Source organism: Pinus tabuliformis, chromosome 7, assembly GCF_031772625.1.
Source record: "Pinus tabuliformis cultivar Carrire ecotype Pingquan chromosome 7, CPIR1, whole genome shotgun sequence".
Lineage (NCBI taxonomy): Eukaryota > Viridiplantae > Streptophyta > Pinopsida > Pinales > Pinaceae > Pinus > Pinus tabuliformis.
Genome location: NC_142293.1, coordinates 256,285,950 through 256,298,833, shown reverse-complemented (window position 1 = coordinate 256,298,833; position 12,884 = coordinate 256,285,950). Strand labels below are relative to the sequence as shown.

General features: G+C 32.8%; 1 protein-coding gene across 1 annotated transcript; it reads left to right on the top strand.

The window, feature by feature from the left end:
• Nucleotides 1-3,201: 3,201 nt before the first annotated feature.
• On the top strand, nt 3,202-3,867 carry LOC149246824 (NDR1/HIN1-like protein 10). Its single transcript, XM_089442582.1, has one exon. The coding sequence runs from the start codon at nt 3,202-3,204 to the stop codon at nt 3,865-3,867; it is 666 nt and encodes a 221-aa protein (XP_089298708.1).
• The last annotated feature ends 9,017 nt before the right edge of the window (nt 3,868-12,884 follow it).

The window sequence follows — 12,884 nt, the reverse complement described above, 5'->3', positions numbered from 1 at the left end:
TTAATAAATATGTATAATTTCAATAATACACGACATATATATGTGTGTGTGTGTGTGTAAGATTGCTAAACTGCTATCCTTTTGGCCTATTTGGCAACTTATTTTTCCTTTTTGGATCTTCTTTGCCATATGACATGTGTTTTGTAGATAACTTATTTGGAAGCACACGCGATATCTAAAGGCCGTGTTCTCATAATCTAAATTTTGTAACCACTACATTTTTACATTTTTGTTCGAGTGACAAGTACATTTTTAGTAGGGTCATGATAGATGAGTTTGACAACCAATGTCACTATCATCAAGGCACAAGGAGTGCTTGGTCCTCTTGATTAAATGAATTACATACCCTACTACATGACAGAATCCAATGGAAACATTTTGATCTCCCCAATCTTTAAATTTTGAAAAACTAGTAAGTCTATTGGATTTTAAGTGAGATTTAAAATTCCACTTTTTCCATATGAAATCTAATGAGTTTAGAACCACTCTCAAACATCCCGAGTCATTTCATGGTAATGTTAAAAGTTTAAGTAAAAGGATGAAAATGAAAGATAAAGGATAATGTCACTTTTACTTTAAAAATTTAACATTTCTATGAATTGCATGTCAATACTAGGGCCATAGGTTTGAATATTAGGCTACTATGGACCTATTATTACCATAGTTTTTTCTTTCTCCCTCCCACAATACTCTTGAATCTCTATTTCTCAAGCCCACCTTTTTTTCCTCCCCATGGCCAATGTATTATATAAACAATACCTTATAATACACATATTGTTATACAACATATAAAAGACCTTTACCCCCCTATTAATATGCTCAATATATTATTTCATTTTTTCCTCATTTTTGTTCTCAATATCTAAATTTTGTAACCACTACATTTTTACATTTTGTTCGAGTGACAAGTACATTTTTAGTAGGGTCATGATAGATGAGTTTGACAACCAATGTCACTATCATCAAGGCACAAGGAGTTCTTGGTCCTCTTGATTAAATGAATTACATACCCTACTACATCACAGAATCCAATGGAAACATTGTGATCTCCCCAATCTTGAAATTTTGAAAAACTAATAAGTCTATTGGATTTTAAGTGAGATTTAAAATTCCACTTTTTCCATATGAAATCTAATGAGTTTAGAACCACTCTCAAACATCCCGAGTCATTTCATGGTAATGTTAAAAGTTTAAGTAAAAGGATGAAAATGAAAGATAAAGGATAATGTCACTTTTACTTTAAAAATTTAACATTTCTATGAATTGCATGTCAATACTAGGGCCATAGGTTTGAATATTAGGCTACTATGGACCTATTATTACCATAGTTTTTTCTTTCTCCCTCCCACAATACTCTTGAATCTCTATTTCTCAAGCCCACTTTTTTTTCCTCCCCATGGCCAATGTATTATATAAACAATACCTTATAATACACATATTGTTATACAACATATAAAAGACCTTTACCCCCTATTAATATGCTCAATATATTATTTCATTTTTTCCTCATTTTTTATGCCCCAATATGAATGCACATGACATGGTATTGCTTTGTCATGAAACCCCGTGGATTTTATGTAATGAGATGTAAATAAGAAAAATGGAATTATTTTATTAACTTACTTCATGGGTTCCATGAGCAAGGATTTTGTTTTTGACTCAAGACTCCCATTCAGAGTCTTTAGGATTTATTTGTCATCTAGTCATAAAATGTACGAGTCAATGTCATGTAATGAAGTCATGTTACACTTTGTCAAAATTGAAAGATGAGGAGGGGAAAAAATAAAGAGACTTAACCAGCACAAACTGAGATAAAATGGAGGGGGAGGTTGCGGTTCAAGATGGATCTACCACTTCACCATCCATGACTCCAGAAATAGATGAAGATCAACCTTTGATAGTCTAGGTGGAACCAATCAAGCACTTTCCATAGAGGGTTCAGAGTCTAACAAAGAACCCCCTCATCTAGAGGGGGGTAAGGAACTATCTTTGGTTCTAGTTGATCCATAACCTAATGGGTGGCAATAGGTGCAAAGAAGGAAAGGAAAAAATGAAAAGATCAACACTATTTGCCATCCATAATTTCTTTGTCTTTGTTTTCTTTTTTTCTCTTCATTTTATGGCATCGTTGAGTTGTTTGTGGACTTAATAGTTCTAGAGATGCTCATTTGGGCTCACAAATATAAGGCATGCTCCTTTGTGCCTTTTACATCATGCACACTATGTGTGTCTACAAAATGTAATTTTTATTTTTATAAATAAAAATTATAATTTTTTCTTGTGGAAAAAAAATAGTTCATCTTAATTATTGGAGTGTACATAGAGATATAATCAATATTTTATCTTAATTATATTAGGGTGTCAAGCCTAGTATAACATTGACAATAACATGAGTTTTCTATTAACACTTAAATTATTCATAATTTAAATTTCCTTTTCATTTTAAGACTTATATTATTCATAAGCTAAATAAAAACAAATATAATATTTTAATATTTATGCATAATTATGAATATTTATACATAATTATGAAAATAGAGTGTAGATTAGTTAGTTTGCCTAAAATTTAATTTCATCTATATCTAAGTAGAGATATATACTTAGATATAAATTTGATAAAGAAATAGTAAAAATAAAAACTACTTTGAAAAATTAAACTTAGCCAAAAACGTCCTATTATGATAGATAGATTGATCTTTTTCCATCCAATTTAAACAAAAGAGCACTTATTCACAATTAACTTGAACCGATGGAACTCCAATGTTAAAGTGTAGCTGTACCAACTCATGTCCACAGGCAATTGACTTGAACCGCTGAAATTTCAGTGTAAAGTGTCGCCGTGCCAACACATGTCCACAGCCAAGCACATTTTTCCCATGTTATATTGCTGTCAAAGAAAAGCATAAAATGAATCAGAAAGTCAGGCTCTTCTGTTGAAGTTCTTCTTTTCCACAGAAAGAATTTGTATACCGTGTGAAGGTTCTCGTACTTGGGGAACAATAATCAAAGTGACCCACACTCTTCGAATATTTCTTCCGCACTCTGCGTTGTCACTTTTTCACATTCTCGCCTTCCAGGCTAAGCTAGAGATACTCTGCAACATACAAAGCCAGCCGATCGATCATTCTACTCATACAGAGTTTCACAGGTTTCTCAAGAACCAAGACAAACAGAATAGTTGCAGTGTTGAAGCTTCCGTTAATGGCTCCCCGGGCAAGAAGAGGCTACTACGGCGACCACGAAAGCGGGCTCTGCGCTAGTTCAAGGACGTGTTTATCTTATTTATGTCAAAAGATTTTGGGTACGGCGATCGGGGCATGCATTTTTATATTCTTGGCATGGTTGATACTGCAACCCCGTAGGCCAAAATTCTATGTAGACTATGTCTCCCTCTCACAGCTCAACGTGAGTGACAGAATTCTGAATTCCAGAATGGATTTCACCGTCACGGTGAGAAACCCTAATGCCAGAATGGGAATATATTACCATAAGTTGCAGTGGGATGTTTATTATGAAGATGAGAGGATTGCCAGTGCTGATATGGCTCCGTTTCATCAGCGCCACAAGACAACTACGGTGCTGCAGCCTGTGTTGGTCGGGCACGAGTATGCCATAATGAGAGAAGATGTTGCCAGGGCTCTGGAGACCTTGGAGACGCCATTGGAGCTGAGGTTGAAATTGCATGCCAACGTTCGTTTCAAAATTGGGTTGTGTAAAACCTGGAATTTCAAAATGAAAGTGGAGTGTCGCCATATCTATATTGCTCATAAATTCGCTGAGCAGAGATTTGTGATCAGAGCTACTGATAATCATGTCGATGGCGATGATTCCTTAAACAAGCCCACAAGATGCAAGGTGCATTTATAGGGTTTTTTTTGCAGCAGAAATTCAATGATTGCCATTGAATCTTCATATGGTTCTTGAATTCATTTTTCAGAGTCACCGACCTTTTTCATTTCACGACCACTATACATTCATTGATACTGTAGTCTTTGTATAGTCCAGACTGAAAGGTCATATCAGCTGAGGTTTATGCTGTTAGAGACTTTTGATGACCTTCCACCAATGGAGGTTCGCATATTTCATAAAGATAAACCCACATCTTTATCATTTAATATTTTAGAGTTCTTTTTTATATGTGGTTTATTTATGTTACCATGGGTTTCCTCTGTGTATTGGCCTCTTTAGTGTGATGTACCGTGCAACGCAATTTCACAGAAAATGTTTGATGCACGGGAGACAAATGCTGTTCACAGAGCTTAAGCATTTTTTTTTTTTTTAATAATGATATTTTTTACACATAACTCAGATAAGCTAAAATAAATTATAGTATTTGTTACTATATCAATATTGAGCTGAGAAGTGTTATATTTTCCATTTTCTCTTGCAAATTTAATGGTTTGGGTAGCAAGTGAAGGATTACTAATGACAGAAGCTAGTTAGATTTAACTCTGCAGCTTCATATATATATAATTGTTTTCAAACACTTAAAATTATCATCATTTAGGGATAATTACTATTGGTTTGTGTATTTAAAATAACTAAATCTTTTCATATATATATGATTGGATAATATTCAAAATCTTATTCATAAATTCTTACAAATTTAATGGGATAAAGAATCCATTCTTTCAATGATCTTTATAGCTGGTATGGTGTCCAACCCAAAATCTATGTTGAATAATAAAAGAGTTTGTTAAAATGATATAACGATATGCCAAACTCCTAAAGCATATTCAAATATGTGATTAAATAATATTCAAAATTTTATTTATAAATCCTTACAAATTTAATGGGATAAAAGATCCATTCTATGTCCAATATACTTTTCAATATTCTTTATAGCTGGTATGACGCCCAACCCAAAACTTATGTTAAGTAATAAAAGAGTTTGTTAAAATGATATAACAATGCCAAACTCCTATAGCATATAATGTTTAAAATTTTATCTACAAATCCTACAAATTTAATAAGAATATTTTTTTTGATTAATTTAGTATTTTAAAATATTTATTTATAAATTAAGATATTTTTTATATTTTTAATAAATGTATTAATTTTATATTAATAAAATATATATTTTTAACATAGTTTTTTAAAATTTTAATGAATTTATTAATTATTAAGTGTGTTTATTTTATTTTAATAATTAATAATTATAAAATAAATGATAGAAATTAAACTTTCATAATGTCATATGAACCAATGCCATATGAAATGAGTTGTGATTTTTTAGCTACATAATATTGATAAGTCATGGTATTATAATAACCTTCCACAAGAGTTATCAAAAGCATGTTTTTTCTTTTGAAAATAAAAAACATAGTATTATAATAAAGTCTATTTACAAGTTAATAATCTCCATGGTAAAACAAGAAAAAATTTCATGTTAAAAATAGTATTATATGTTTTAAAATGTATATATGTTTAACTTAAATTATTTTGTGAATTAATACTTATATCAATAAAAAATCAGATTTACATGGATTTCCAAAATGACCAAGGAGGATACAAACCTCTCCTCAGCATAGTGCAATTGACAACTATAACAATAGAGTCCCCATATCCACCCATAAACTAAAGACTCCCATTGTCCAAATTACATTAAGGCTAAGACTAGCGCTGGCCTGTCTAATTACCAAGGGGTCCCAAGCAAAGTTTGCAGCCAAATTAGACATACACAAAGGCCACCAACAACTTTCAAACAACAAACGCCACCAACAACTTTCAAACAACAAAGGCCACCAACAAATTTCAAACAATAGGGGATCTAACTAGGATTCCAACATAAAACCATACAAAATTACCATGTCGAGTACACAAAATCCCAAACTAAGATTGTAGAGTTGTGATTTACATTTTCCCATATGAAAAGGAGACCAAACAAAATAACAAGTTCCCTACAGGCTAAGAACCAACACAAACAACAAAAAATTACATCACCAACCCATTGTGCTCACTATCATTATTCTACTAGGTCCTCACTATCCAATTCATAGACTATATGGTTTTCCATATGTGCAAGGTGGGATTCAATCTAGTCTAAGCAAAACCATTGGTTTCTTAGCATCCTCTTGATATCCTTGAGGGATGCAAAAACATTATACTTCTCCACTTGTTTATCCTTTGAGCCCAAGCCCAGCACGATATTCATTTTCCAACGAAGAGCCACAGAGTTTAACTACTACTTCTTCATGCCCTTTTATGCCCAGGGTCAAGACCCCATGTCAACATTTCCGCTATGATCTCAGAATATGAGAGAGATTGTCTTTCAGCCTCCGCTTGGGTTTCAAGCTTGCGAATTTCCCTTCGAGTGTCTAATGGAACATCGTTAAAGTAGGTGGTAGCCTAGTTGTGAGAAAAGAGTCTCGTTCCTCATTTCCCTTGCGAGGGTTTGCCACCTCACCCCCACCTACACCTCATTCTCTGTCTCGAAGGCATAACTAAAAACGGGAGGCACACTTCTTGCAACATGCTCTAACTACAAAAAAACAAGAGAACATATGATACCTACCTCATACAAGACTAGCATAATGACAAACAATATTATCACAAAAAATCAAGACACACCCCCCGAACTCTACCGATGACTCATCAGTTGAGAGGATACGACTTCCTCGACCAAGGCCCCTTTACCATTGATCATTGAACACGAGAAAAATAACTTAATGACCATAAGACCTCGAAACCTGATATATATGTTTAAGTTAACTTATATACTAATTTTATTTTTTATAACTAATAATGATAATAATAATTTAAAATAAATTTGTAATTTTTATGTTTTTTAAGTTTTTATTTTTATTTTATTTTTTATTTTGACAATGTGAGATGTACCATGAAGCGTTTTGATGCTTATTAACATTTACCAACCATTTAATTTATATATTTGCACTAGTTTTACATTAATAAAATATAGTAAGTCTTGTAAAAACAACTTAATTTGATTAATTAAATTTGAAAGGAGATTGAATTTATATATTTTTAATTTTATTTGAATTAATTTTTTTAAATTTTTGTATTTAAATTTGTTTCAAAATTAATATGAATGTATTTTAATTTATGATTTATTACATATAAAAAATATAAAAAAAATAATAAAAAAAATTAATATATGAAAAATGTAAAGATGAAATATATTTATAGTGACTTATTTGATTATAAATGATTATATGTGTGTTAGATAACTAATCCTTGGATATTGGGTGAATAACTTGTGCATGTAATTAAAAGGAAATATGAACAGTTAGAATAGGAATTGACCTTGGAATATGAAACCAAGGGTTTCTCTTGTATGTTATATAAGTAGATTCTCATCAATGCAATAATAATTCAATTCAAGAGTTACCTCTAATAGTGGTATTAGAATAGCTTGTAACTTCGTTTTATTTATTCTCCATCATTTTCCAGTGTTCTCTACGCACTTTAGGAATCTTTTGCTTAGTTGTATATGCTTGGCAAAGTTAATAGTCATGTCTCTTTCTTTACTAGCCTAAGATTCCTTGTAGAAGTTAATAGCCTAATATTCCTTGTAGAAGTTGATAATCATGCTTAGTTGACAATCTAATTGTTCATTGTCCTCAATCTATAGTGTTCACTCTTCTCATACCCCATCTATATGTGATTCACTATAAAAGAAATATTGCCTCATGGAGCAATTCAATACATGACCTAGTTCCTTGGTTTTCAACTCCTTCTTTAAGGTTGCTTTGTTCTCTTTTTTATGTGTAGGATTAGGTTTTAGAGCTAGCTAGGAGCACTTCCCAGCTACAACGACCACTCCAATAGACCTGCATGCGGGTACTCACACACACTCCTTCTCATCTTCATAATCTATACTCTACATATCACCTCACTAAAAGAGTTAAACCTTAGAAAAACTTGTGAGTCCTCACAAGTAGGTTAGCTAGAGTTTTCAGTGTAGCTTGTAAGCGCTCCTAGCTAGCTCCAAATCTTGGTCTTGCACATAAGAAAGAAAACAAATCAACCTTCACAAAACCATAATAAATAACTAAACATAATTGATTGCATTATAAAAGACCAAACTTCTAATTATTCATTAGTTAGACATAAGAAATGAACAATGAACATAAATATATGGAAGCAAGAACAATCAATCTATATTAATTAAGGAGCTGAAGGAAAGTTACAACCATCAGATGTACTTGCAAAAACACCTCCTCCACCTCCTAGCTCAAAAAATCTCCCTCTCAAGTTATATCTTAGCAACATAACAATACAACAATTCCCATCCCTTTCTCAATGGCTATGCCTCCAATATATAGGCAAGTGAAGGCTATGAAGATTTCCAAATTCCTCCTTAGTTTAATTTGGGCAAAATCTTTTGGGTGAATAATGTTTCCTCATATAAAAATACTTTTTATCTTCTTTTACATGCTTTTGTGCTTAGGAAAAAAGCTTCCACATGATTCATGGCTCTTTCCCACTTTTGTATGCTTTTCTAGTTTATGAAAAAGCTAAAGATGAGGATAAAGAGATCACATTCCACCATATGAGTTTCTGAAAGTGAACAAGAGTGTTTAAGTTTAGTTAACTTGAGATTTTTGCCTCGTGACTGAGTGATAATTTGGCAACATAAGTTATGTGAATGGAAAAACTTATTATCGAGTAGGATAACATGGTATTCATTGTACACAACTTGTATTATAGTCTTTTATAGGCTAGAAAAATGGGGTATTTCAACCAAAGGCATATTATTCTCCTTTGTGCCGATGAGGAGGTATTTTCATGGATAACAGAGAGCTACATCAGGATGCAATTTTAAACATTTTGAGGCTAAAATAATAGAGATATAAAGTTTAAAGTCAGCCAGATCAACTAGCTCAAAATCAAGCTCTTAAAAACAAAAAAAAAGTGTGTATTTTTAAAATTGCATAACTTTTGTTTGCAAAATCAATTTGAAGTGATCCAAAGGGCATGGAAAATCATATCTATCATTATTTGGTACCAAAATGACTCAAAAGAAAAAATATTGATATACCCATTAAGCCCATTTAAATCTCTATTATGATGCATGATGAAGAGGAAAAAAATGTGACAAGATATATCAAAATTATGGGAACAAGTGCAACAATTTTTGCTTTCACAAAGAGAAACCAAAAATGAATTATAAGCTAAGATCGATGGTTTATAAGAAAAAATAAAAAGGAACATGGAAGGCTAGAAGGATGGTTTCAAAGTAGAAATGGAAAGTTTGAAGGAAGGTTTGACAAGGTTGCTACAAGAAATGCTTCCTAATGGTGATAAGGTATTCCATGAAACTCATGATGAGAACAAAAGAAATGTGAATCATGATTTTAGAGGCTCTAAATTTGGGTTGAAAACCAACCATATTCCAAAGATCGATATGAGTAAGTTTAATGGCAAGGATTTAATAACATGAATACTACAGATGGAGTAGTTCTTTGATCAACATGATGTGAAACAAACATAAAAGGAACACATTGCATATTTATATTTAGAATCCAATAAATTTTTGCAATCTAAATGGATGTGTCCTCGTAAATCACTTTTCACTTAGATAATTTTTACAGAGGAATTCATAGCACATTATGAGGATATAAAAAGAAATACCTTCTTTACCATTTGATAAATCTCAAACAAAAGGGTTAAGTTGGGTAGCACATTGAGGACTTCCAAATATTGAATATCAAGGTTACTAATATTTTAGAGGAGCATATGAATAATTACTTCATAGGAACTTTAAAGAATAACATGCAACATGAGGTTCACCTTTGGGAACCTAAGTCATTGAAAAATGCATTCAGGGTGGTGACAAAAGTTGAAATCAAAATTATGGAAACAAGGAGGTCACCACTCACAACTATAAAGATGAAAGTGTTGTCACTCCTGGCCTCTGAAAACCTAAGAAGTTTACACCACAATAACTGGAGGAAAAACGAGCAAAAGGGCTTTGTTACAGTTGTGATATGAAATACACTAAAGGTCATAAGTGTGCTGAGAAGAAATTTTTGAATAGATTGTGAAGAAGAGAAAGAAAAAGAATAAAAAACATAAAAAGAAGAATATATGCACCAGGAACCAATCCAAAGGTTGAAAAAGAAGAAATTAATCCAACCATATCTTGTAAAGCATTCCTAAAACTCTCAAGATAGAAGGATATATCATGAAGAAAAAGTTAGTAGTGTTGATTGATTTAGGAAGTACCCATAGTTTTATTCATCATAAGATATCCAAGGATGTGAATTTCTTTCAATATCCAACACTAGAATGTCAAGTGATGGTTGCAATTGGAGGAACTATAAATTTCTAAGGGAAGTGCCATAATATCAATCTAACCATGGGGGAATATCTATTGAATAATGCAATGCTTTCCATTCCAAGGGGCGATTTTGATGTTATATTAGGAGTCCAATGGTTACAATCTTTGGGGATGATAGCTTATTTTTCAAGAAAATTTCTTGAAATTATTCTAGGAAGGAAAGGATATTGAATTAAGGGGTATCACAGAGAAACCTAGGCAGATAATAAACTCTAATGGCATGAAAAATATTTGGAAGAAGGAATAAAAAGGAGTAATTGCAAAATTATGTTCCCTCAATGTTCAAGCATGTAAGTTATCCATTTCTCCATATCTCCAAAGAGTCATTGACAATCATTCCCAGGTATTTGTGACTCCCAAAGGTCTCCCACCTATTCATGATCACAATCATGCTATTACTTGATTCCAGGAAGTGTTTTTCCAAACATCATACCTTACATATATCACTATGACTAGAAGAGTGAAATTGAACGTATGGTTACAAAAATGCTAGGTATAACTCAACCTAGATAAAGTTCTTTATCTTCTCTAGTAGTGTTGGTGTAGAAGAAGGATGGATCATGGTGTATGTGTCCAAATTATGGAGAGCTCAACAAGCTCATTATGAAAGATAAATTTCCCATTCCGTCATTGATGAATTGTTGGATAAACTACGTGGAGCAATTTACTTCAAAAATATGGATATTTGTTTATCATATCATCAAATTAGAATGATTCATATAGAAGACATTCTGAAAACAACATTCAAAACTCATGAAGGTCATTATGCTTTTTTGGTCATGCATTTTTGCCTTAGTAATGCACCTTCCACATTTCAAGGTTTGATGAATTCCACTTTTAAACCCTTCCTTAAAAAATTTGTGTTAGTTTCTTTTGATGATATGTTGGAAATTTGATGGTATGAAGGTGGATGGCTATGTAAGTGTTGGAATTCATGTCAAACAAGGCTAACTCTGGTGATGGGGCATCGTGCCTTGGTTGTTGTGATTCCAGCTAGGTAGATAATTTGGAGCCATATTTTGAGTTAGAAGATGGGCTTAGTGACTAATTAGAATCCTTTCATTGGAAAGTGATCTGGAAGAGCTTTCCAACGGTATGAAAAAGTCCACAAATTGACTTGTTGATGTAGCTGAGGTATATAATACCTGTACCAACTAGTCTATTTATTCCTCAAATACCTCTTTTAAGAATCAACCGAACCAACCAATAAAGAAAAAATTATAACTAGGTCACAAGAGAACAATCCATTAGATGGAATACTCTTCTAAGTTGTAGGGTCATGTGAAAGCCATTTTAGTTTTGGCATTTCACAGTAGAACCCAACAATAAATACCAAAGCACCGATTACAAGCATGTGAAATCGTTTGGCAATCTACAACAAACACAATACCAATTAACCCAGCGTAGGTTGTAGGCATGTGAGCTCCAGAACTCTATGCACAGTGCCAAACTCCTATACGTAGCATCATATCACATATGCTTATCTTGGCCAAACCCCTCTCTAGATTTTGGTTGGATTTGGCTTGATTGACCGGATCTCTCTCTCATAGCACCCGATCTAAATGTTTTTGAAACAAAATCGCCAAGTTGCCACTGGTGTCATACTCTAAGATACTTGGTTTTTCAAAACAATGATAGGATTGAGTTTTATCAATTGAATCGGACCAAAATCAGATCTCTATGCATTTTTTAGCTGGGTATCTGATGTATGAGGAAGAGCTGAACTATCCCTCATGAATTGGATGTCTTCGTATTAAAATAAAACACCACAATGTCATCATCATTAAAACAGAAACGTAGATGCATAGGAACAGAGTATATCTATTACGACATTGATCAATCCCATACATTAATGTACTCTCTGTATTTTTAACACACTCACCCTCTCTCTCGATTACAATCCAAAACAAATCCTTAAGTAACTGTCTCCTTCCACAAAATGGGGTTTTCTATTTTTTTTTGAAACAGAATCCTAATATAACTTCATGACTCAGCTACTTGGCTGGATCTCCTCATAGGGAGGATCAATTTTCTATTTAATTCTATTTTCCCTTAGATTTTAACAACAAACTAAGTACTACATAATTAATAATTAATAAAAAATGAATAATCAATTTTTCTCCACTCTATGTTAACCACAACATGTGAACATGCTTTCACATTGTTGGATAGATCTAGATGCTCCTACATCAGACTTCTGGGGAGGAAAAAGACTGTTCCATCATGTCTTCTAGATCCACTTGATATGTGAATAACTCTGTAGCTGTCATCCAACTAGCATCTTCATCTAGCTGCCCCTTTTTGGCTCCTTGTCTCCTTTGCTACTCTTTTATCTAGAATAGCTTCCACTTCCTTCCTTGTTGTCTTTGGAATTTTCTCCTCCTAGTTTAGTGTCTCAACCTTATTTTCTGTAAACTCATCTTGTAGCTCTACCTCTGACTCCTTGTATGGGTACAAATCTGCAATATTGAAGATTGGTGATATGCCAATCCATTCTGGTAGCACAACCTCATAGGCATTGGTTGAAAACTTTCTCATAATTCTACATGGTCCTATATTCTTCATCTTTAATTTGTTATAA

Bases quoted from the DNA above. Each gene is read 5' to 3' on its own strand.
- LOC149246824 (XM_089442582.1), top strand. From the start codon at position 3,202: ATGGCTCCCCGGGCAAGAAGAGGCTACTACGGCGACCACGAAAGCGGG.